At 39.0% G+C, this 26,647-nt stretch overlaps 1 protein-coding gene across 1 annotated transcript; it reads right to left on the bottom strand.

Moving 5' to 3' along the window:
* LOC115212059 (cytosolic Fe-S cluster assembly factor NUBP2 homolog) lies at positions 1-26,574 on the bottom strand. Its single transcript, XM_029780867.2, has 8 exons — positions 26,450-26,574; positions 16,634-16,758; positions 14,950-15,038; positions 9,954-10,063; positions 8,471-8,625; positions 3,353-3,463; positions 1,535-1,604; positions 1-225 (listed from the first exon to the last, which is right to left on the bottom strand). The coding sequence occupies exons 1-8, from the start codon at positions 26,463-26,465 to the stop codon at positions 98-100; spliced, it is 804 nt and encodes a 267-aa protein (XP_029636727.1). The 5' UTR covers positions 26,466-26,574; the 3' UTR covers positions 1-97.
* Between the last annotated feature and the right edge of the window lie 73 nt (positions 26,575-26,647).

Below are 26,647 nucleotides of genomic sequence, written 5' to 3'. Positions count from 1 at the left end.
TTTTGTATTTGTAGCAATCGTTAGAAAATATCTTTATTAACAATTAACAGTCTTATTAACAAATGTCTGATTCAAGAGAGGCTCAAATGAAGAATATTCAAGATGTATTCTCAACTTCAATTACTTTTTCAACAATAGAAGAAAGAGCGTCAAACAAAGGCGAGTCTGTGGTCTCAGGAATACTTTCTGTATATGAAGTGACATGCTGATCAATGGGGATACATCCTGAAAAAAGCACAATTACATAAACATACTATAAATGAATATACATCTTTTGGAGTGAATATTTATATTGCATTTCAATTGGTTCAATCTCTGATTTCCTCAAGTGTTTTAGTCATCAATATATGCATTGTGTCTCCATGTGTCTAACACACATGGACATGCCTACAAAGTCAGAAAACAACACAGCTCCCATGACTTTCGGAAACATTTTTTTCACGCTCAGAGTTGCTGAAGCATGGAATAAACTGCCTGCGTCAGTTGTTGACTGCCATGACACTGCATCCTTTAAGGCCCTCATGCTTTCCGAAATCCGCCGAAACTACACCTGATTATATATACACTTTAGATGAGTTGTAGTGCACCTGAGCACTGTACACAATTATTATTATTATTATTATTATTATTATTATTATTATTATTGTCCAAAGGTGACAAGTTGGCAGAATCATTAGCATGCTAGACAGAAGCATGGAACAAACTGCCAGCATCAGTTGTTAGTTGTCGGAGCACTGCATCCTTCAAAACTTCCATGCTTCCCGAGATTCGCCAACAATACACCTGATTTTTCCCCTCCATACACATGCAAGCATGTATCTGACTCATACACTGCTCGCTTTCCAGACATTTGTACATTACTGCATATGCTTTATACGCACTTTTGACAAGTTGTGGTGCACCTGAGCACTGTATAAAATAATTTCATTATTATTTTTTAAAATGCTTCACAGCATTTCATCCGTTATTATGCTCTGTGTTCAAATTCTGCCAACATTGACCTTGACTTTCATCCTTTCAGGGTTAATAAAATAAGTATCAGTTGAGTACCAGGGTTGATATAATTGACTTTCGTCCTCTACTAAAATTGCCAGCCTTGTACCAAAATTCGAAACCTTTTCAGCCTGCAGAGAAATGACTAAAGTTTGCCCTGTTTATAATTATACCATATGTTACATTTTTATTATATCATACCTTGATACTGTGTGGACTAAGATCCCTGTTGACAGGCCACTGGTATTTATAGAGTGTTAAACATTTTTGGTATGCAAATTAGGGACCCCTTCATAGCGTAACTGCTGCATTTGTTGAGTATATAAACAGTTTGGCTTCTTGTGTCTCTGGAGACTGTTAGAATGATGTGGACACCTCTGATGAGAATCCAATAAGGTTTGAAAATCAGTAAAGGTTGTTCGTCATTATTTTCAGTCTAAGGAGAAATGGCTAAAATTTGCCCTGTTTATAATTATATCACATATATATATATTGACAGTAGTAGCAGCAGCAGCAGTAGTAGTAGTAGTAGTTTACTCACCCCAAAATGGAATGCTGAGTTCTTTTGCCAGGGATTCTCCACCTCCTTTTGAAAATAGGTTAGAACACTCCTGTAATTAAAATGAATTTCATAAATAATGAAGAAAATAAACTGAATTACAGTCTCTGGGCCACATAGCTAGAGCTTCATACCTTAACTTCACCTAATATCAATTTTCAAACCATATGCTGCCTGACTGGCTCCCGTGCTGGTGGTACATAAAAAGCACCCACTACACTCTCGGAGTGGTTGGCATTAAGAAGGGCATCCAGCTGTAAAAACCTTGCCAGATCAGATCAGAGCCTGGTGCAGCCTACTGGCTTGCCAGTCCTCAGTCAAACCGTCCAACCCATGCCAGCATGGAAAATGGGTGATGATGATGATGCAGAAAATATTTAGAAACCAGAAATAATGTAAAAGTACAATAATAATAATCATCATCATCATCATCGTTTAACGTTCGTTTTCCGCGCTAGCACGGTCTGTACGGTTCGACCGGGGTCTGGGAAGCCAGGGGCTGCTCCAGGCTCCAGTCTGATCTGGCAGTGTTTCTACAGCTGGATGCTCTTCCTAATGCCAACCACTCCACGAGTGTAGTGGGTGCTTTTTACGTGCCACCTGCACAGGTGCCAGGGGAGTCTGGCATCGGCCACGATCAGTTGGTGCTTTTTACGTGCCACCGGCACGGAAGCCAGCCAAGGCAGCGCTGGCATCAGAAACCTGTGCAAATAATAATAATAATAATAATAATGAAGAAAACAAACTTCACACATTAACATTACCTAATATCAATTTTCAAACCAATTTTGCAGAAAATATTCAGAAACCAGAAATAGCGTAAAAGTACAACAACAACAACAACAATAATAATAATAATAATAATAGTAATAATAATAATAATAATAATAATAATAAATGCCCTGCAGCTGTATGTTGTATGCCCTGATGCAGTACCAGGTCATGGCAATCAGCTCTGGAGACATGGGTGTTTGTTCAACATCCTTAAACAACCCTTATTCAGGGACCTTTTGACCGGAACGGGCTACTTGACCTGAAGAAAATTCTAACTGGTTCCCACCTGCAAGGTCATGCACAGTTTATTTTGATATGAGACCACCGTGTCATGCAAATATGGTTGTGATGCATGGACCTGGTGTACTCTTATCAGACAGGTAGTTATGATGGGCATATTGGGCTTCATATATTTTACCCTAGTTTCACTTTGATGGCATGCACTGCTCTCTTACTCAATAATCATCATCATCATCATCGTTTAACGTCCATTTTCCATGCTAGCATGGGTTGGACGGTTTGACCAGGGTCTGGGAAGCCAGAAGGCTGCACCAGACTCCAGTCTGATCTGGCAGTGTTTCTACAGCTTGATGCCCTTCCTAACGCCAACCACTCCGTGAGTGTAGTGGGTGCCTTTTATGTGCCAGGGGAGGCTGGCAACGGCCACGATCGGTTGGTGCTTATTACGTGCCACTGGCACAGAAGCCAGTCAAGGTGGTGCTGGCATCGACCACGTACGGATGGTGCTTTTTACGTGCCACCAGCACAGGTGCCAACAACAATAAATTTTCCATGCTTGCATGGGTCAGAAGGAATTTGTTGAGGCAGATTTTCTATGGCTGGAAACCCTCAACTTATTCTCTCCCCTGAAATTGCAAGCAAGGTAATATTCCCTCATGCCCAGACATGTTTTTGCAGAAGCTTGGAAATAAATGACACTGCTTGTATGACAATGACTATCATTTACAACTATCACATGATGACAAGAGAAGTTTCAAAATTCTGATAATATTAAAACAATTATACCTTGCATGATGGACAAACAAAACCACTCATATTTTCAATCAATCCAAGTATAGGTATGCCTGTCTTTTGGCAGAAAGTAGCTTCACGACGCACATCACCAACAGAGACAGACTAGAATGAAAAGAGATGAAGGAAATTCTTCGCCATTACAATAAGATAAAAAATTAGAAAATTACTATTTGTAAATCTCACAATGAGAGATATTCAGCAACAGTACTTTAGAGTAAAGATCATTTACCAACATAACATGGCAGTCCCAGAAATCGCGATATACAGATATTGTTTTGAGCTGAGTGGGGGTGCTAGATTCCCTTGTTCAAAAATATAAGGACACAGATCGTGTCATATAGCCAGCTGAAGATGATGTTTCCTGGGGCTAAATTACAGCAACATTCGTCCTAATTTATAGATCAGTGATTAGTTGAAAACTATATATTTCGAATGGGAATCTGGCAGCACCACCTCTAGCCTAACAATTATTCTGTGCTGATGAAGAGAAATAACCCGGAAATCGCGATACACAGATATTGTTTTGAGCTGAGTGGGGGTGCTATATTCCTTTGTTCAAAAATATAAGGACACGTCGTGTTGTATAGCCAGCTGGAGATGATGTCTCCTGGGTCTAAATTACAGTAACATTCGTCCTAAACCAGGACTGCCATGTTATGTTGGCAAATAATCTTTACTTCAAGATAAAAAATGATTAACAAACAAGAAACTGTAAGTTTTGATTTAATGAGGGTGCGCAGGGGTGACAGAATGTGTTATGGTTGTTAAAATAAAGCCTGAGAGAGTAGAATGAGTAATAGTATCAACTATAAGAGTTTGTAGCTGGAGGTAAAAGCAAGTTATTATCAATCGTTACTGTAGAGAAAATATATTATTAGAGAAGCCAAGGTTGACTTTACCTTTCATCCTTTCGAGTTCAAAAAACAAGTACCAGTTGAGAACTGGGGTTGATGTATTCAACTTATCCTCTCCCCTGAAATTGCAGGCTTTGTACCAAAATTTGAAAGCAATAATATTAGAGAGGTGTAGCGTGTAGCCATTTTAAAATAGTACCGCCAATTTGTGGTAGCTGGCAATATGACGTAATGTCATATTGCCGAAGAAATATGGTTGTTGTTTTCCCATTAGTTGAAATAATTGCTCATATAGGAATTCTAAAAATTAGTTAAAGAATATTTTTATGTGATTTCAATTCTTTAAAGTCAAGTTGAGCAGTTATAAAAACCCTGGATTTTGGGGAAAACTTTAGTGTTTTGTGGGATGTTACTAAACTCCACAACACTCATTTCTTTGAGACATTGGTTATATTTTTATGCCATGTCCATGAAAAATCCAACAATACAGAGGCAACTGAGATCTAAAAATCCATAAAATGTGAATTGGAAAGAGTTTTATTATTACATATTTTAATGAATCAACATGCCAGCAAATTTCTGATTTAACCCTTTCATTACCATATTTCTGTATTTCTTTCAATCAATTTTAAATATAAGAATTTAGTAAAATAACCTAATTATCATTAAGCTAGCGTTAGGAACATAAATTGTGACTAAGGTTTGTGGAAGATTTTAATTCAAAACTTATGAAAACAAGACATTTGTACTACAGAGCCAGAGGTGTTTTCAGCCAGGTTCATATCGAAAGGCTTAAACACGGTAAACTTCTTCCTATCTGGTACTCAAATAACCAGAACTCTCAAGTAACTGGCACCAAGGAAAAAAAATAAAAGAAAATATGTTGTTAATTAGAGTCAAGAGAATTTGTACTAATTTGTGTAAATTAATTAACTATCATTAAAAGAAAGAGCTTCTACTGTATCTAAAATGGTTTATCGCTTCTTTATTTTACTACCTGTACAGTATCTGAAGGTATAAAGGTCTATGGCTTAGTGGTTCTTAGAGTGTTGGGCTCACAATCATGAGGTAGCAAGTTCGATTTCTGGACCAAGTGGTGTGTTGTGCTCTTGAGCAAGACATTTTGTTTCACATTGCTCCAGTTCACTCCAGCTGTAGAAATGAGTTGCGACATCACTGATGCCATCATCATCATCATTGTTCGACCGTGGTCGAGACAATGGAATTTACCGTGCCACGCCAGACCTCACGGTCCATCATAGCATCACGGAGGTCCTATTGCTGGATGCCTGTATCCCTGGAGATTACATCAGGGTAGGAGAGTGTGTGCCCTCTGGTGTCTTCCAGAGGAGAAGAGTAGAAATTACCTCGTTTTCAGCTCTACAACAATGTCCAGCAAACTGGACTCTTCTACCTTTCACAAGAGATGATACAGGTGGTAGTTTCCTATATATTTGTACTTTAGTTGGATGGCACTTCCATGAGAGATTTTGATGCCAAGCTATAATGGCCTTTGCCTTTCCCTTGGATAACATCAGAGGCATGGGGAGGGAAGGTTTGTATGCATGGGCAACTGCTGGTCTTCCATAAACAACATTGCTTGGACTTGTGCCTCAGAGGATAACTTTCTAGGTACAATTCCAAGGTCATTCATGACTGAAGGGGGTCTTTCTTACAGTACCCATGTTGTGATTTTATGTAATTACTAGCAGCATAGCCCGGCGTTACCCGGGTATGTAAGAAACTTTGTCGACAAGCAATGCCCTTTACCTTTTTACCCTTTTTTGTACTCATTGAACCGTTATTTTGTAAAATGAAGCCTAAAAGGCATTAAGGCATTCAAGGCACCGTTCCCTTGCATGCATGAAGAAAATCTATGACAGTCAAAGTACATTTTCTGGTTTTGTTCACAAACTATACGCACACAACTGAGTGTGTCAGTGCATGTGTTTGGCCAAAGGGTATTTAATTGAGAGCATTGTTCACTGTTTGGGGAGCCAATGGGAAGAGCAGCAATCATCGTGTCAAGGACACATGCGCATGTGCGCACACAACTGCAATCACATCTACAGCCCAACATTACTCGGATTTGAAGCAAAAGGAAAACATATGCCATTTCTAGTAACCTTTAAGATAAAAGCGGCAAAAATCGACTAAATCGCCTGAAATCCGCCAACTATTTAACAAAAATCAGTTTTGTAGGGTTCGCATGGTCAGTCTCAAAGTGATATGGTTTTGTCGATTTCTCCCAATACTTGTTAACTGCATTGACAAAAGGTCGTTAGTTTGACATTTAACGCAAATTTGATATCCAACATCAGTGTAGGGAAAATCTATGTGAACTTTCAAAAAATATCGCAGAAAAATCGGTTTGCTATGTGTGCCACATATGATGTAATTAACCGATTTTTTCCAGTAATAACGTATCCTATTGGAATCAAAAGGGTCATATAGCTCCTTGGAGCTGACATGATGCTCGCTGTGAATTTCAAAAAACATTCCTGCCAATTTGTTAAAGATATTGTCGAAAATATGTCATCTTGAATTTGAACGCGATTTCCCAAAATGGCATGATTTTATCGATTTTTTCTGATGGTAAGGTATTGCATGGAAAACTAACGTCAGAATTAAGTTCCTTTAGGGTAACATTAAGCTTCACCATGAGTTTGGTGAAAATCGATTGCAAGTTGCGAAAACTACAACAGAAAATGTGTTGCATATGATAAGCTTAGATTCTCGACCCCATATCAAATTTATCGATTTTTTTCAGAACTGGGGGAACTTTTCAAAATTTTCGCTGCATTAGTTTTGAATTATGACATTGGGCTATGTGTGTGTCAAGTTTCATCAGAATCAGTTGAAAGCCGTGGTCAGGGTGAGGGTAGAACCTGACAGACACACAGACAGACAAACTGCCTTTTATATATATAGAGATGTAGATTGTAGAAAGGCTCTCTGATGTATCTTTAATAGTTCTCAGATACAGCTATCAGATTACCTAAAATAGCCATAGAATTTGAACCCATTTCAACTGGCTTTGTGCATTTAATTTATAATAAAGTCTTATTAGAATATTAAATGGAAAGTAAAAATGAGTGAATTCAATATTAATCAGGTGAATGTATTGATTCATTCATTTAAATATGTAAACTCTTCTTTTGTTTGAGTATGTGAACTTGTGCTGGATATTAATAGTGTAAATTTGTATCTTACTGAATAAGTATAAATTAAATTGTGTATACTACTAGATCAGCTCCTTGATCAATTAAAAAGAGGTTTGGTTCAAATCTTCCATTCCCTAAAATAGCTATGTCCATTTGTTTGCTTTATCGTTTTTTTTTTATATATATATTTATTGCTTTGGTCTATCGCAGAACCTTCAAAACCAGTAAGATTTATGTTATTAACATTCTTCTTAAATAATTGCAATACCAAGGCTACAAGAATAAAAGCATGTGCTATGATAGAATGCCAGAAAGGTGGTATTTTGGTAAGGAAAAACAAAATGTAACAGTTAGTACAGGTCACTTTTGATGAAGTGTTAAGTTAGAAGGACATAAACAAACCGACACCAATTTTCATGTAATGGAGGAACAAACACACGTGTGTGTGTGTGCATGCGTGCATGCAGAGAGAGAGAGAGAGGGGAGTTTCCACACAGTTTCCATCTACCAAATTCATTCATAAAGTCTCAGTTGGCTTCAGGTTATAGTAAAAGACATGCAGTGAGATTGAACCTAAAACTACATGGTTGTAAAGTGAGGTTCTTAACTTCTTAACCACATCGCCAGTGTCAGATTTTTTTTTTTTTTGACATCTACATGAGCAGTGAACAGTACTCTCCCAAATGTGGAAACTACACTCCATTGTGGGTTTCATGTGTGTAGAATGTTTGCAATTTTGGGGAACTGAAGTATTTTCTGGCTCTGAAGAGGGAAACTTATTGTTTGTGATGCTGTCTTTGCAATGAAGAGAATGGACATCAACCAAAACAGGTTTGTTTTAAAAATAATAGGGTGTAATTTGAGTGTAACTTCACAGCTATTTCTAGCATAGATGAGTTACCAAGTAGAAGTTCCTTTTCTTGGTCAATAAAGAGAAGCTACTGTCATTTATTCCTAGATCAGCTCCTTGATCAATTAATTTGACCAATTTGGCGAAACCTAGCTTTTGAAGTGACTATGAAAGTTCTAGTCATGTGCTGTCCATGTGTTAAGTGCTGTGTTAAGTTGTTGTACGATGTTCATGACTTTACCTGAGGTGTAGTAACCAAAACAGCTCCATCTGGATTATAACTCCGAAGACTTTCCACAACAGCTAAATGCTCATCCGATGTACCAGGTGGGGTATCAATAATCAGATATTCAGTGTCTTGCCAACAAACATCGTTTATAAACTGGTGAATCATTGCTGAAATTATAAAAGAACGAAACAATAAACAGCTGTTGTTGTTATTAACCTTTTAGCATTCAGATTACTCCATCAAATGTAAAGATTAATTATTCACATTGTTTTAAATTAATCATGCATTGTGTCATAGCTGCAAGACTTGATGTGACTCATCTTCTATCTTTTCTTTTACCTGTGTCAGTCAGAATGTGGCCATACTGGGGCACCGTTTTTCAAGAATTTTAGTTAAATGAATCATCATCATCGTTTAACGTCCGCTTTCCATGCTAGCATGGGTTGGATGAATGACTGAGGGCTAACGAACCAGATGGCTGCACCAGGCTCCAATCTTGATTTGACTGAGTTTCTACAGCTGGATGCTCTTCCTAACGCCAACCACTCCAAGAGTGTAGAGGATGCTTTTTACATGCCACCAGCATGGGGCCCAGTCAGGCAGTACTGGCAATGACCTCACTCAAATCTTTTTACATGTGCCACCAGCACAGGTGCCAGTGAAGTGACGCTGGTAACAATCACGCTCGAATGGTGCCCTTTTATGTGCCACGGGTACGGAAGCCAGTTGGCTGCTCTGGCAACAATCACGCTTGGATAGTGCTCTTGGCACCCCCCCAGTACTTATCTTTCTAAGCATGATACTTAATTCTATTGGCCCCTTTTGCTAAGCCACTAAGTTATGGGGACATAAACACACCAACACCAATTGTCAAGTGGTTATGAATGACAAACATAGACACAAAGACACACACACATACATGATTGTGAGATTGTGGTTTCAATTCCTAGACAGGGTGGTGGACTGTGCCCTTGAGCGAAACATTTTGTCTCATGTTGTTTTGCGATCATTTCAACACCTGATGCGTTGAAACACAAGATGAGGACAAATAGCCGTCGAATGTAAAAAACGTACAAAATAATGTACACAAGATGAGGACAAATAGCCGTCGAATGTAAATAATGTACATAATACCTCATCTCTTAAATATAGAGCTGTATTAGATATAATGTATGCAATTGAAATTCAGACAACGACAATTTTGGTCGGCCTAAAACTATAGTAGAAGACACTTGCCCAAGGTGCCATGCATGTTTTCTATTAAGATCTATGTCTATACTAGCACTATGACCCAGCAAACAAAAAAGTCACTTCTATTGATTTTTAAATAGTTTTGCGGGGTGACTGGGAAAATGTAAAGATGTGCACGACCTCACTTGGACGGTTTTGAATGACCATAGAAAGTGCGAGCCCTCTAAGTGAAAAATTGTAGATTTATATAAAGGATACACACACAGACAGACATTTTGTCGTTTATATATATATATAGATTTACCTGTTTTTCTTGGTCCTCGCCAAACGATTGCATCATTTTTATTTTCCAGTAGAAATGCTATCGACATAACAGCCAGTCTTTGCTCTTTATCAAAGTATACCGGAACCCACCTGTAACATAGACCTAGTCTTCATTAGCTTGCATATATAGACATATATAGACAATTCTGTCGATTATGTGTGTGCATGTATGTGTGTGTGTGTGTGTGTGTGTGTGTGTGTGTAGGTTTCATGATGCAAACAGGAAAAATAGAAATCAAAACATGAGTATACATATAGTGTTTACTAATAATTGGCAGAACTTACAGAGTAACTCAAAGGCCAAGAGTTTTGTGTGTTGGCCAACGCATGAAACTCTCACCATTCAGTCATTCTGTAACTTCTGCCAATTACTAATATAGTAGATGGAAGCTGAATGAAGCCTGTCATATATACATATATATCATCATCATCCTCATCATCATTTAGCGTCCGCTTTCCATGCTAGCATGGGTTGGAAGGTTCAACTGGGGTCTGTGAAGCCAGAAGGCTGCATCAGGCCCAGTCTGATCTGGCAGTGTTTCTACGGCTGGATGCCCTTCCTAACGCCAACCACTCCATGAGTGTAGTGGGTGCTTTTTACGTGCCACCTGCACAGGTGCCAGACGGAGCTGGCAAACGGCCACGGACAGATGGTGCTTTTTACGTGCCACCGGCATGGAAGCCAGTCAGGGCGGCACTGGCAACGGCCACGTTCGGATGGTTCTCTTATGTCCCACCAGCACTGATATCACAGCGACAATTTCCATTCATTTTGATCAATTTTTATTTTTGATTTTTTCCATTTTTGATTTGTTGATTTGATTTTCACTTGCCTCAACAGGTCTTCACAAGTAGGGTTTTGTGTCCCAAGAAGGAAAGGTATGCATAAGTGGACTGAGGCCATGGGTGATGGTCTCACTTGTCCTGCCGGGTCTTCTCACGCACAGCATACTTCCAAAGGTCTCGGTCTCTAGTCATTTCCTCGGTGAGACCTAAAGTTCGAAGGTCATGCTTCACCACCTCATCCCAGGTTTTCCTGGGTCTGCCTCTTCCACAGATTCCCTCAACAGCTAGGGTGTGGCACTTTTTCACACAACTATCTACATCCATTCTCGCCACAGGGCCATACCAGTGCAAATGTCTCTCTTGCACACCGCAACTGATGCTTCTTAGGTCCAACTTCTCTCTCAAGGTACTTACACTCTGTCGAGTATGAACACTGACATTACACATCCATCGGAGCATACTGGCTTCATTTCTTGCGAGCGTATGCATATCCTCAGCAGTCACGGCCCATGTTTCACTGCCATGTAGCATGGCTGTTCGTACACAAGCATCATACAGTCTACCTTTTACTCTGAGCGAGAGGCCTTTTGTCCCCAGCAGAGGTAAGAGCTCTCTGAACTTTGCCCAAGCTATTCTTACTCTAGCAGTTACACTTTCAACACACCCGCCCCCGCTACTGACTTGGTCACCTAGGTAACGGAAGCTATCAACTATTTCTAGTTTTTCTCCCTGGAAAGTGACGGAAGTTGGTCTCAGAGCATTTTCAGTGTTTATTGCTCCTGAGCATCTGCCACATACAAAAACTATCTTCCTAGTTAGCCTTCCCTTGACGCTGCTGCACCTCTTGTGTGTCCATAGCTTACACTTGGTGCATCTTATAGAGTTTCTACCTTCGCCTTTCCTACAGATCGAGCAAGGCCATCTACCTGAAGGCGTTTGTGATTTGTCTACCTTCCTACTTATTAGGACTTTGGTTTTAGCTAGGTTGACTCTAAGGCCCTTCGATTCTAATCCTTGCTTCCACACCTGAAACTTCTCCAGTTCTGATAGTGACTCAGCAATTAGAGCAAGGTCATCAGCATAGAGGGGCTTCCAGGGGCATCCCGTCTTGAATTCCTCCGTTATTGCCTAGAGGACTACGATAAATAGGAGGGGGCTGAGGGCTGAACCTTGGTGGACCCCTACCCGGAATTCTTCACTGTACTCGTAGCCAACCCTCACCTTACTAGCAGCATCCCTGTACATGGCTTGCACAGCTCTCACTAACCATTCATCTATCCCTAGTTTCCTCATTGACCACCAGATAAGGGATTGGGGGACCCTGTCGAAAGCTTTCTCCATGTCAACGAAAGCCAGGTACAGGGGCTTATCTTTGGCTATATATATATATATATATATATAAAATATTAATTCGAGACAAAACCACTATTTTGCAAATCAAACAAGGAAAGACTTAATCAATACATAAAAAATTTTAATATAAAGTAAATAAATCGCCACTACAATTGTTTCATGTCTTCAAATGACATTCGTCAGGTGGATTTCCGATCTTCTAGTCAGTTTTAATTTGCAAAATAGTGGTTTTGTCTCGAATTAATATTATATAATATTTTACTATAAAATTGGATTTAATCCTAAATCTGATTTTTTTTCCCTGTAATTTTGGATTTATTCCCTAATATTTATTATTATATATATATATATATATATATATATATATATATAGATATATATACGGCGGGCTTCTTTCAGCTTCCGACTACCAAATCCACTCACAAGCCTTTGGTCAGTCTGAGGCTATAGTAGAAGACACTTGCCCAAGGTGCCACGCAGTGGGACTGGACCTAGAACCATGTGGTTGGTAAGCAAGCTACTTACCACACAGCCATTCCTGCACTTGGTCAATGAACTTTGCTTGCGAAGACCTATTGAGGCAAGTGTAAACAAATCAAAATCGTTGATGTGGCCGATGAAATTACTGCCTGACTGGCTTTTGTGCCAGAGGAACGTTAAAAGCACATCCAAGCATGATCGTTGCCAGGGTCACGGATTGGCTCCCGTGCCATTGACATATGAAAAGCACCATTCGAGCATGATCATTGTCTGTGTCGCCTCATGGGCACATGTAAAACAACATTCGAGCGTGGTCATTGCCAGTGTCGCCGGACTGGCTCCTGTGCAGGTAGCATGTAAAAACACCTTTGAGCATTGTCGTTGCCAGAACCACCTGACTGGCCCTCGTGCCGGTGGCATGCAAAAGCACCCACTACCCTCTCAGAGTGGTTGGCATTAGGAAGGGCATCCAGCTGAAGAAACTTTGCCAGATCAGATTGAGCCTGGTGCAACCTCTGACTCACCAGTCCTCAGCCAAACCATCCAACCTATGCCAGCATCGAAAGCGGACATTAAACAATGATGATGATGATATATAGGAGAAAAAATAAGTTCAAAAAGAACAATTCAAACTTTTCGAAAGATCCAAAAAGAGAGAAAAATTTATTTTTAATAAATTATCATATTCATAAAAATCAGCCAGGGCAAGTAATAAGAATACGAAAATAATAGTTGAAAAATTTGATTATTATAAATCTTTATATATAAAAGAGAAGTTGTGTGTCTGTCTCCTCCGATTTAGATTCCTAACTACTCCCACATTTTGCGGAGCAGTTTAACCAAAACCAGGTATCTTATAGTCGTGATTCATATTGAGCCCTTCTGGGTATTAGCACGCGTCTACGATGAGTCTACAATTTAAAAAAAAATTTACCATCATTTTTTTCCATTTTAATGCATTTTTTGCTATTATATAAGGGAAGTAACTCTCTAAAAATGTCTACGATGAGTCAACGATTTTAAAAAAAATTTACCATAATTTTTTTTCCATTTTTAATGCATTTTTTTGCTATTTTTTGGCTATAACTCTCTAAAAATGCTTATATAGTTATTTCCCTTACAAACCCGAGCAACGCCGGGCGATACAGCTAGTATACCATAAACAAGTATCAAAAAATGAGGAAAAAAGATGTTGAATCAAAATTGGATTTAATACATATGCAAATTTCCAAAGACAATAGAAATATGTAAGAAAATAATTATAATCATAGTAATTATAATTAAATTTATGCATTGCCGTTCTCATCAGTGTGAGGAATTTTTGGAAGAACATAAAAAAAGCTTAATAAAACAAAATAAAATAAGATATAATAAGGGAGAATATAGATGGGGTAATAGGAAAAAAAAATCAGATATTTACAAACAAATCGTAAAAGAGGAAAAAATAAGCTGTAGAAACACTGCCAGATCAGACTGGAGCCTGGAGCAGCCCCTGGCTCCCCAGACCCCGGTCAAACCGTCCAACCCGTGCTAGCGCGGAAAACGGACGTTAGACGATGAATAATAATAATAATAATAATAATAATAATAGTGAGAGAGACAAAAAAGTAAAAAAAAGACATATCAAGGTGTATGCAAGTCTATATGTGCAGAAAACTATAACATAAAAAATAAAAATCTGATAGATATGTTTAAAGAAATTCTCGGATCTTTTCACTTTGACCGACAGATTTTAAAAATAATTTTTTGTAACTAAACACTTTTAAACTTCGTATACTGGTAGAATGTGTCACATAAAACATCTTTTTCTCTTGGCGTTCTTGAGAAAATTCTGTAAACAGTGACAAACGAAATATACACCACCGAAACTTCTTGTTGACAAACAGCAGCAGTAATTGTATTCACCTCAATAGACATCAGTGATTGGTTGAAATTGCCGAAATATGAGAAATTTAACAACAAATAGCTTGCAAACTACAGAATTTTCTCAAGAACACCAAGAGAAAAAGATGTTTTATGTGACACATTCTACCAGTATACGAAGTTTAAAAGTGTTTAGTTACAAAAAATTATTTTTTAAATCTGCCGGTCAAAATGAAAAGATCCAATAATAATAATAATAACAACAACAACATCGAAAAATACCTTAGGAATGAGAACCCATGTTCAAAATTTCCCCAAGATACCTGAAGAAGGCTGGAGGGTATGTCAGCCAAAACATTGTGTTAGTAATAAACAAGATGAGGACAAATATCCGTCGAATATAAATAATGTACAAAATTCCTCATCTCTTAAATATAGAACTGTATTAGATATAATGTATGCAATTGAAATTTAATTGAAAATCCTCAACTTACCCTTCGGGACAGTTGTGGACATCTTTACCATCAAGGTTTAGCATTTTGGGGATACTAGGACCACAAAGGTCAACATCCAAAAGACCAACCTATAAAGATAAATAAAACATTTTTTTTTTAAGGCAAGTGGAAATCAGAATCAAAATCGAAATCGATCAACATCAATGGAAATTGTAGCTGTGATACCAGTGCCGGTAGCACGTAAGCGAACCATACGAACGTGGCCGTTGCCAGCCTCGCCTGGCACGTAAAAAGCACCATCCGATCGTGGCCATTGCCAGCCTCGCCCGGCCCCCGTGCCGGTGGCACGTAAAATGCACCATCCAACCGTGGCTGTTTGCCAGCCTCATCTGGCACGTAAAAAGCACCCACTACACTCACGGAGTGGTTGGCGTTATGAAGGGCATCCAGCCGTAGAAACATTGCCAGATCAGACTGGTCCTGGTGCAGCCTTCTGGCTTCCCAGACCCCAGTTGAACCGTCCAACTCATGCTAGCATGGAAAGCGGATGCTAAATGATGATGATGATGATTTTTTTTTGAATAAGCAACATATATGTCAAACAAATAGTTCGTTAAGTAGAAAATAATATCTGTATTACTTTTAAGGTGATGAGATGGTAGAATCATTAGCAATCTGGGCAAAAATGTTTAGTAGCATTTTATCCATCTATAAGTTCTGAGTTCAAATTCCACTGGGATTGACTTTGCCTTTCACCCCTTTCAGGGTCAATAAAATAAGTAGCAGTTGAGAACTGGGGGTCAATGTAATCGACTTAACTCCTCAGCCAAAATTGCTGGCTTTGTGCCATAATTTGAAACCAATTTTTGTTTTCTTTTGCTTGTTGCAGTAGTTTTGACTGTGGCCATGCTGGAGCACCGCCTTTTAGTTGAAGAAAACCTGGGACGAGGTGGGGAAGCATGACCTTCGAACATTAGGTCTCACCGAGGCAATGACTAGTGACCGAGACCTTTGGAAGTATGCTGTGCGTGAGAAAACCCAGCAGGACAAGTGAGACCATAATCCGTGGCCTCTACCTGGGATGTAGCCAGTCCACTTATGCATACCTTTCCTTCTTGGGACACAAAACTCTGCTTGTGAAGACCTGTTGAGGCAAGTGAAATCGAAATCAATCAAAAATCAATGGAAATTGCAGTTGTGATACCAGTGCCGGTGGCACGTAAAAGAACCATCCGAACGTGGCCGTTGCCAGCGCGACCTCGACTGGCCTCCGTGCCGGTGGCACGTAAAAAGCACCAACCAATCGTGGTGTGGAGGAAGGGGAGAAGGGGGTGGATAGGGGGGAGAGGATGAAGAGGAGGGGAGGGGAGGAGGGGAGGAGGAGGGGAGGAGGAGGAGGGGAGGAGGGGAGGAGGAGGAAGAGGAGGAGGGGAGGGGAGGAGGGGAGGAGGAAGAGGAGGAGGAAGAGGAGGAGGGGAGGAGGAGGAAGAGGGTGGTGTGTGTGCTTGCATGCATGTGACAAGCTTCTGTGAGTTTCCATCTCCCAAATTTCATTCAGAAATCATAAGTCAACCCCAGGCTATTGCAATGAAGTCACTCGCCCAGACATTCCACAGAGTTGGATCAAATCTGAAACCGCACGGTCGTCAAGCAAACTTCATAACCACGCAGGGGCAATACCTGGGCTTATCAAAATATGTATTTGCTTTACGCAATAATTTACCTTTTTCCCAGCTTTTAGTAGTCCGAGTGCAAGTTGAACAGCAACGGTACTCTTACCGACACCACCTTTGCCTGACAGAACGAGTATCACATGCTTCACACCAGACAAATGGCTAACATCAGACTCTGGATTAAAACAAAAAGAAAAATAAGAAAAACACATTCCAACTGCAAATAAATGACAAAGAAATAAAGAAAGAATAATGATTTCAAAAGCTATACAAAAAAAACTGATTTTAAATTCCTACTATTTGATAAGTGTTACTTTGGCTTGACACTTAACCGTTTTGGCACCATCTCTTATTTCTTTATTGCCCACAAGGGGCTAAACATAGAGGGGACAAACAAGGACAGACAAAGGGATTAAGTCAATTACATCGCCCCCAGTGCATAACTGGTACTTAATTTATCGACCCCGAAAGGATGAAAGGCAAAGTCGACCTCGGTGGAATTTGAACTCAGAACGTAGCGGCAGACGAAATACCACTAAGCATTTCGCCCAGTGTGCTAACGTTTCTGCCAGCTTGCCACCTTTAAGTTACTGTTTCTGCAATATGCCAACCAACAAGGAATGAAAGCCAATCATAAACAAAGAAGTGCCAAGCAATCCAAATGTCAACCCCAGCGGAATTTGAACTCAGAACATAAAGACAGACGAAATGCCGTTAGGTATTTCGCCCGGTGTGCTAACGTTTCTGCCAGCTCACTGCCTGATTTCTGGCGCCAGCGTACCATTTCTGATTATATTATATCAACTACCTATCTTCTGAATTAACCCTTTTGACAAGACCAAGGAAGGTCGAAATCACATGATCTAGTGGTCCCGGCACTGGAGGTGTCAGGGTTTTATCTCCCATGCTAAGTGAAAACCTAAAGTATGTTTTATAGCTTTCACTATTGTATGAATTCTCAACTTACATCTGGTTTTCACTTCTCAGTAAACTAAAGTATGAAAAAGTAATGCATGCGTGCTTGTGTGGTCAGCCCAGGGCTATAATAGAAGACACTAGCCCAAGGCGCTGCATGGTGAGACTGAACCCAAAACCAAATGGATAGAAAGCATCTTTCGTTTGCAACATCCCAACATAAATCCAAACTATACCCTTTACTCTTTTACTTGTTTCAGTCATTTGACTGTGGCCATGCTGAAGCACCGCCTTTAGTCGAAAGCAAATCGACCCCAGGACTTATTCGTTGGAAGCCTAGTACTTATTCTATCGGTCTCTTTTTGCCGAACCACTAAGTTACGGGGACGTAAACACATCACCATCGGTTGTCAAGCGATGTTGGGGGACAAGCACAGACACATAAACATATACACACACACACATATATATATATATATATATATATATACATATATACGACAAGCTTCTTTCAGTTTCCGTCTACCAAATCCACTCACAAGGCTTTGGTCGGACCGAGGCTATAGTAGAAGACACTTGCCCAAGGTGTCACGCAGTGGGACTGAACCCAGAGCTATGTGGTTGGTAAGCAAGCTACTTACCACACAGCCACTCTTACGCCTGAATATGTGAATATTTTATTTCAGAAAAACTTATTCCAATAACACTTTTCAGGATTAAACTTTTAAAGGTATTTTTTTTTTTCGTCCCTCACCGTTGAAATGGAGTAACCAACCCGAAGTCAGAACCAGATTGTAGTTATGGTCACAGTAAGCAAGCTGAGAAAATGAAATATAGGCTAAAAGCAACTTTTATCAAAATATAACCTGATAATAAGGTCATGCTAAAGATACTTGAATGTTAAGAAAAAATTATTTTTATTTTATTATTCAGTCTTCTTGCACAACCTTTGTACCTGGTTTTTCATAGTTTGTTGTTTAAGTCAGTCAGCAATCTATGATCATATCTCCAATGTGTGTTAATTATTGTGAGCTTAACACGATGTACTAAAATAACATCACTTCTCTGCAGCACTGACAAAAACTAATTATGGAAGGGAGATAACTACTCCATGGTTGAATGTAATTGGAAATTTAAAAGATAAAGTAAATTAAATGCAGCGTGGAAGGTGTTTCTAAGCCATTTAAGAAACTCACAAAAACCGTTAGATTCACTTCAACATTTAAATTTAATTTGTTAAAATATTTTCGTCGCTTTGTGTGTTTCTTAAATCGCTTATAAACACCTTTCACGCTGCAATTGTTTTCGTTCCAGCACACGATCTCAGATCAAGTCACTCGCTATGCAAGTACATCTCCGTAAATTAAATGATCATGGTGAAAATAATTTAATGTTATTCGCCTGATATCATATTAGCATAAGCGAAATACGTAAGTAAATTTGAATATGAATATCTTTATAATTATAGGCATAGGAGTGGCTGTTTGGTAAGTAGCTTGCTTACCAACCACATGGTTCCAGGTTCAGTCACATTGCATGGCACCTTGGGCAAGTGTCTTCTACTATAGCATCAGGCTGACTAAAGCCTTGTGAGTAGATTTGGTAGACAGAAACTGAAAGAAGCCCATCGTATGCTGAGACAAGTGAAATCAAAATCAATTCGATGACTGGCATCCGTGCTAGTGGGGTGCAAAGAGCACCATACGAGTGTGATCGTTGACAGAGCAGCTATTCGAGTATGATCATTATCAGCATTGCCTTACTGGCACTTATGCCTGTGCTAGTAGGGTGCCAAGAGCACCATCCGTGCATGATCGTTGCCAGAGCAGCCGTGGCACATAAAAGGGCACCATTCGAGCGTGATTGTTACCAACGTCGCTTCACTGGCACCTGTGCTGGTGGCACGTGTAAAAAGATTCAAACAAGGTCATTGCCAGTACCGCCTGAGTGGCCCCCATGCTGGTGGCATGTAAAAAGCACCCACTACACTCTCGGAGTGGTTGGTGTTAGGAAGGGCATCCAGCTGTAGAAACTCTGCCAGATCAAGATTGGAGCCTGGTGCAGCCATCTGGTTTGCCAACCCTCAGTCATAATCGTCCAACCCATGCTAGCATGGAAAGCGGACGTTAAACGATGATGATGATGATGATATATGTATGTGTGTATATGTTTGTGTGTCTGTGTGTGTGTTTGTCCCCCCAACATCGCTTGACAACTGATAGTGGTGTGTTACGTTCTCGTAACTTAGTGGTTCGGCAAAAGAGACCGATAGAATAAGTACTAGGCTTACAAAGAATAAGTCCTGGGATCGATTTGCTCGACTAAAGACAGTGATCCAGCATGGCCACAGTCAAATGACTGATAATGAAAAAGATAATAGAAAGGAAACTACTAATTTATGGGACGCAAGAAGAACAGCAAGAAATGAACCAATAATGTGTCTATTGATTCTTAAAATATTCTGGCAAATTTGAAAGTGAATATTTGATCATTAATATTGTCATCAAAGAACACCACTTCACTTTCGACAATGTTTTGTTCTTTTAATTCTTTTACTTATTTGTCATTTGACTGCGGCCATGCTGGCGCATCGCCTTTAGTCGAGAAATCGACCCCAGAGCTTATTCTTTGTAAGCCTAGTACTTATTCTATCGGTCACTTTTGCCGAACCGCTAAGTTACGGGGACGTAAACACACCAACATTAGTTGTCAAGCAATGTTGGGGTGACAAACACAAACATACATATACAACAGGCTTCTTTCAGTTTCCGTCTACCAAATCCACTCACAAGGATTTGGTCAGCCTGAGGCTATAGTAGAAGACACTTGCCCAAAGTGCCACACAGTGGGACTGAACCTGGGACCCTGTGGTCGGTAAGCAAGCGACTTACCACACAGCCACTCTTGTGCCTATGTTTGTGACAAACACAGACACACAAACTCCTCCTGTTATGCAGAGTAAATTGGTATGTTGAAGTAAACATTGTTCAAGACAACAGCAAGAATTCCATTGATGTATAGGAAGAAGAGTGTAGGGGATAGAACCAAACTTTTCAATATCTGAGCAAAAAACATGATTTACATGGAGTAAATGTCAACATATGTACACATTTTGACAGTCAGACAACAGCTGCGCTCCAGCATGACCACAGCTGCATAGCTGAAATGAATAAAATAATATATATCTATGCTTGTGGGTTTTTTTTCATGTTGTATTCAATTGTTTTGTTCTGTGTTTAAATTATCTTTTCTTTTTTTTTTTTTTTTTGATTGTAATGACAAGTATTCTCTGCCTGTCATCAGAGTCATTTTAACATCCACTTTTCCATGCTTCCATAGGTCAGATACATTTTCACAGAACTTTGGAAATGAATGACATTTATTTACAACAACCATGCGCTGTCATGACAGAGAGACACAATCACATAGATATATACATATATAAAGGTGGCGAGCTGGCAGAAACGTTAGCACGCCAGGCAAAATGCTTACCAGTATTTCGTCTGCCACTATGTTCTGAGTTCAAATTCTGCCATGGTCAACTTTGCCTTTCATCCTTTCGGGGTCGATTAAATTAAGTATCAGTTACGCACTGGGATCGATATATAATCGACTTAATCAGTTTGTCTGTCTTTGTTTGCCCCCTCTGTGTGTAGCCACTTTTGGGCAGTAAAGAAATAAGATACATACACACATACATGTGTGTGTGTGTGTGTTCAAAGGTTCAGTTATGATAAAAACTGATGGGTTACTCTATACTTTTGTAGAGTACAAATTTGTTTTTCTTATACAAGAATATTGTTGACAGTGACTTCAAAGTTTTGACCAGCCAAGCCAATGTCAGATTGCAATGCATCAGAGTTAGTCTTGCCTTTACACAGTCTCTGTTGAGTTAAAAATCATCTTTTCACAAACTATGCTTATATCCAAAACCAGACATAGTCATCATTAGTAAAAAAAAATCATAGACTAAACAAAATCAACATTACCTCTATGGAATAACAGTTACAAAGTTACTGGTTCAACAAAATCCTAAACAAAAGTAAATGCCATTTCTTCCAGTTTGACATAAAAGACTGTTATGCATCAATAACAAAACCTCTCCTTACAGCTGCTTTGAACTTCACTAAAACCATAACCACAATAAGTGATACTGAAATTGAAACAGTACTGCAAGCAAGAAAATCGCTCATCTTCCACAACAAAGCTTTCTTCATTAAGAGAAACACAAAAGAACCATTTGATGTAAGCATGGGATTAACCCTTTAGCATTTAAACCAGCCATATCCGGCCAAAAGTATTCTGCCTGTTTTAAGTTCAAACTGGCCAGATCCGGTTTCTCACACCAACCCTACAATATCGTTTTAAAAATTAACAGCTACCTCATCAAAATCTCATAGCTACAAGATAATGCATGATTAGTTCAAAACAATGTGGATGGAAAAGCATTAATTTTGGCAGAATAATGCGAACACCAAAGGGTTAAAGGACTTGGCAGTGACAAACAATATTGCGGATCTTTACATATGAGAAAAATTACGCAACAAATTTTCATCCATCTCACGAGGTCTACTCCTGCTAAGAAAATATAATGCACAAAAAAAAAAAAACAGATAAATTTAGGGAGGATCGACATCACTTCTTCAAAAACTGGGGTTTCTCAATCACAATAGAAACACAGCTAAAGTCAGTCAACATCCTAGATGTTACCCTCGACCTGGAATGAAGTATCTATAAACAATACCAGAAAGGTAACGAAAAATTTCAGTATATCCGTAAACAATCAAACCACCCCAAAAGAATTATCAAAAACCTTGAAAAAACATCTCTCAAACTTTTCTCTTATCTTCACGTGAAAGGCTTGGCTGTGTAGTAACAAGCTTGCTTCCCAACCACATAGTTCCAGGTTCAGTCCCACTGCACGGCACCTTGGGCAAGTGTCTTCTACTGTAGCCTCAGGCCAACCAAAGCCTTGTGAGTGGATCCGGTTGACAGAAACTGAAAGAAGACCTGTGTGAGTGTGTGCATGTGTGTGTGTGTGTGTGCGCACACGCGCGCGTGCATGCGTGTGTGTCGTTGGCACATAAAAGCACCCACTACACTTTCGGAGTGGTTGGCATTAGGAAGGGCATCCAACTGTAGAAACTCTGCCAAATCAGATTGGAGTCTGGTGCAGCCATCTGGTTCGTCAGATCTCAGTCAAATCGTCCAACCCATGCTAGCATGGAAAACGGACATTAAACGATGATGATGATGATGTATATATACTGAAAGAAATGAAGCCAGTATGCTTTGCTGGATGTGCAATGTCAGTGTGCATGTACAACAGAGTGTAAGCATCTTGAGAGAAAAGCTGGGCATAAGAGGCATCAGATGTGGTGTGCAAGAGAGACAAACTCTCAGGACGTTGTTAAACCATTTATATCTTGAATAATTCTTCTACATATGTTAACAGAAATAGAAAGTCCTATAAAATGTAACATATTTATATTCATATGCACATGCATACACACACACTCAAATATGTGACTTATGTATATATATATATATGTGTGTGTTTGTATACATTTGTGTTTTTTTGTAGGTATATAATGTTTATATTTACACATCACATATCTGAGTGTGTGTACGCATGTATGCATATGAATATAAATACTTTACATTTTATAGGACTTTCTATTTCTGTTAACATGTCTGTTTGATGGGTTTGCTATTTATATCTTTCCTGATGAGATTGATGCATTGCTGGTTGTTGGATATGCATTGTCTGATGTCCCTTGGTTAGATAAGGATGTTAATTTTTAGTGCTCACAAATTTAAAATCTTGAATTACCGTACTGAAGAGGAGAATGATAGAGTAGAAATATGATTTTACATTTTTCACATCTCTCTAACTCCGAAACGAGTATACAGTTAATCAGAGCCGGGTAGATTCATTATTTTTTCTCTTTACCTGCATGCTAAGCGAGCGCTCTACCACTTGAGCTAATCCCCCGCTTCCAGCACGCTGTTCAAAACTATATCGATATAATATGTAAAATTCAATTTACATCATGTAAGTGACAATATTGTGTCAATATTAAGGCGGCGAGCTTGGCAGAAACGTTAGCCCCTTGTATTGCTGTCTGGGATACATCTTATAGTAGTAGAATAGTAGTTTTTAACTGCTAGTTCTAAATTTCGGTATGTGGGGAAGCAAATTTTGCTGAACCCTAATTATAATTATACTCATAATTATAGAATTTTTGTGTTTGTGTGGGTATATATATATATATATATATATATATATATATATCATCATCAGCAGCAGCAGCAGCATCAACCTAGATGGAATTTACTGAGGCAGATTTTCTACAGCAGGATGCTCTTCCTGTTACTTGTTTCAAAACAAGATATTTTTCCATGGCCAGACATGTTATTACCGGAAAATTGGAAACAAACAAACTTGTATGATGATGATGCTTATTTATAACAATTATGTGACGCCAAAACAAGGTACACACAAACACTCATTCGCATTTGTCTCTCACTGTCCGATAACCGGCTTTGGTTGATTTACATTCCTGAAACTTAGTATTTCGGCAAAAGGAGAACGATAGAACGTATTTCTTTACTGCCCACAATGGGCTAAACATAGAGGGGACAAACAAGAACAGACAAAGGGATTAAGTCGATTACATCGACCCAACTGGGAAACTGGTACTTTATTTATCGACCCCGAAAGGATGAAAGGCAAAGTCGACCTCGGCGGAATTTGAACTCAGAACGTAACGACAGACGAAATACGGCTACGCATTTCGCCCGGTGTTACGTTCGATAGAATGAATACCAGACTAATAATACTGAGGTCATTTTAATTAACTAAACCCTTCAAGGCAGTACCCCAGGATGGCTGCAGTGTGACGACTGCAAAAGTTAAGTGTAAACAAGACGGTGCGGCAAATACCATGAAAGTTACAAGTCGGAGACTATAAGCTGGAAGTTACAGGGGATACGTTTTAATGGAAGGATGACTGAGTGAAATGTCAAACAGGGAGGTCTGCTGTAGTTTTCGGGGGTGCTGCGATGCAGTTGATAGCTCTGGTTTGTTAGTTAAAGAGCTACACCCACAACCAGTCGAAGAAATATTGCGTCTCTTGGAATCTGAATGAAAGTTGGAGACTATGCTTCGAAGTCAGCTAAGACGTAGGAATTGGAAGAAGGGGATTGAAGATTTCGGCGTAACTTCGGTATAGGAACCGGATACATTTCAAGAAAGTGTGTTTTTTTTTATATATATGGGGGGGTTAGGGTTAGTGCTAGGGGTGGGAGAAAGGGGTTTCTGTTACCTTCAGAAATGTAAACAAAGCCACTTCCGGTACTTACGGTACCTATACCGAAGGATCGACAAGATTTCGAGCAGGGGACGATTAGTTTAATAGAAATGGTTGGGACACGAGTGACAATCAGTAAAGTTACAGTATACGAAGGGGGACCGTGGCTTAACACGTGTTTTGGCCACTCTATACGGTAGCCAAATTGGTTACCCCTTTCTTTGAATGTAATATGGCTTTGACTACAGCAAATGGACACAATATAATCTTAAAAGTGTTAGGGTAAGAAATGAAATAGCTTAATTCATCTCTGGAGAATCAAGTGACAACCGTCACCTCTTCACATGGGATGATCCAAGTCGCAAGTTTTCTTGATTATTATCTCCCTTGTTCCGAAAACCTGAGATCGCAAATAAGGCAATCAGTCAATGAGAATAAATAATTTAATGCCTTTGTATTTCACATAAGAATGTCAATAAATATGAACTATATAGAAAAAAAAACATGATGATATAGTGTCGAAATATTCAATGGAAGGAACTTTAAAGAGGTTAATTTTTCTTAATTACTGAGAATATAAGAAACCAACTTTAAATACGTGTGTGTGAGTGTGTTAAAACTTGTCCTTCCCGTGTTGTCTTCTTTCTATGCACGTTGCCTTCTAAATATATATATTGCTGCTTAGTGCTAGACAGACAACAATTCCCAGACGTGCCCATCTTTAGGGGGAAAAACCTGTACTGTGTGATTTGAGAAAATATATTTATCAGCAAGAACCACATGATTAAAAAAAAAGGTCAGCTCAAATTAAAATCAAAAGCCCAATTCCAGAAGTGGCTTTTAACTTAAAATAAAGCAAAATAATATTAAGACAATATTGTCTTAAGAAACTGAAAGCGGTATTTTCTTACTAACATATCCCAAAATTCAACGAAGTACATTGTAGAAACCATAACATATAGCAAATTTACCAAAAGCATTCCAGTTGTGACCATCCCGACTTGTTAGGAGCACGTTGGTCTACATTATCATTGCTATATTTTTTATTTATGTACGGCATTTCGTACTGTTTCTAGCAGGTCGGGCGATTACGTAAAGACCCCCTTCGATGGTTCGTAATAAATAGGTGAAACATGTGACTCTATATGTTGTCAATGATGTTCTTTTAACCATCCAGTTATACACATTCCTAATACTAACAGTTAACCAATCAAAAAATATCTATTGAAAGTCAACAGGTTTGTGATCGAAGCTACAGTGAGCGCATACTTTCAGTAATATCCGATGAGGTTTTCGTAAAGCTTTAGTACGATACCAATTATCCATAAAATATAAATGAACATATGCATGGGGATGTGAAATTATTTTGTCTAACTGTCCCTTAGCCACATATGTACATACATACCAAAAATCAATTCCTTTAATTCCCTCGAAACACGCTATTCTTATAGGATTAAAAGGCATATGTATAAATATATAAATATACTAATAATCAATTGTTGCAAGCAACTTATGATAAGTTGCTTTTTTTACGTTATTTTTTAAACGATTAAATTTAGAGAGAAAAATATAAATACAAAATAACAAATCATCGTTCAGAGATCGAGCTTAAATTGATAACATTGACAAATATCTCACCCGAGTGATTAGACATCTTCCTGCAAGCTGAATAATTTAAGTAAACAGTGCCCTGCTCTTGAATAAGACTGGATTTCGGTTCGTTCCGCCTTATAGCTCGTTGCTCACAATTCGTGTTTTTATAGTAACATGCAGTAAACAAATTTTACTGTTGCTTCTGGTTGAATCGTGGACTGACTTTGGGAGAAGAAGAATATT

The sequence above is a fragment of the Octopus sinensis genome, linkage group LG5, assembly GCF_006345805.1.
Source record: "Octopus sinensis linkage group LG5, ASM634580v1, whole genome shotgun sequence".
Classification (NCBI taxonomy): Eukaryota; Metazoa; Mollusca; class Cephalopoda; order Octopoda; family Octopodidae; genus Octopus; species Octopus sinensis.
Note: the sequence above shows the minus strand (reverse complement) of the source record. Positions and strands in the feature narration are given on the sequence as shown.

Excerpts from the sequence above, each read along its gene's own strand:
- LOC115212059 (XM_029780867.2), bottom strand. Across the intron at positions 15,039-16,633 it reads TACTAAAAGCTGGGAAAAAG|GTTGGTCTTTTGGATGTTGA; the intron begins GTAAATTATTGC and ends TTATCTTTATAG. Across the intron at positions 1,605-3,352 it reads TTGTTTGTCCATCATGCAAG|GAGTGTTCTAACCTATTTTC; the intron begins GTATAATTGTTT and ends TTTTAATTACAG.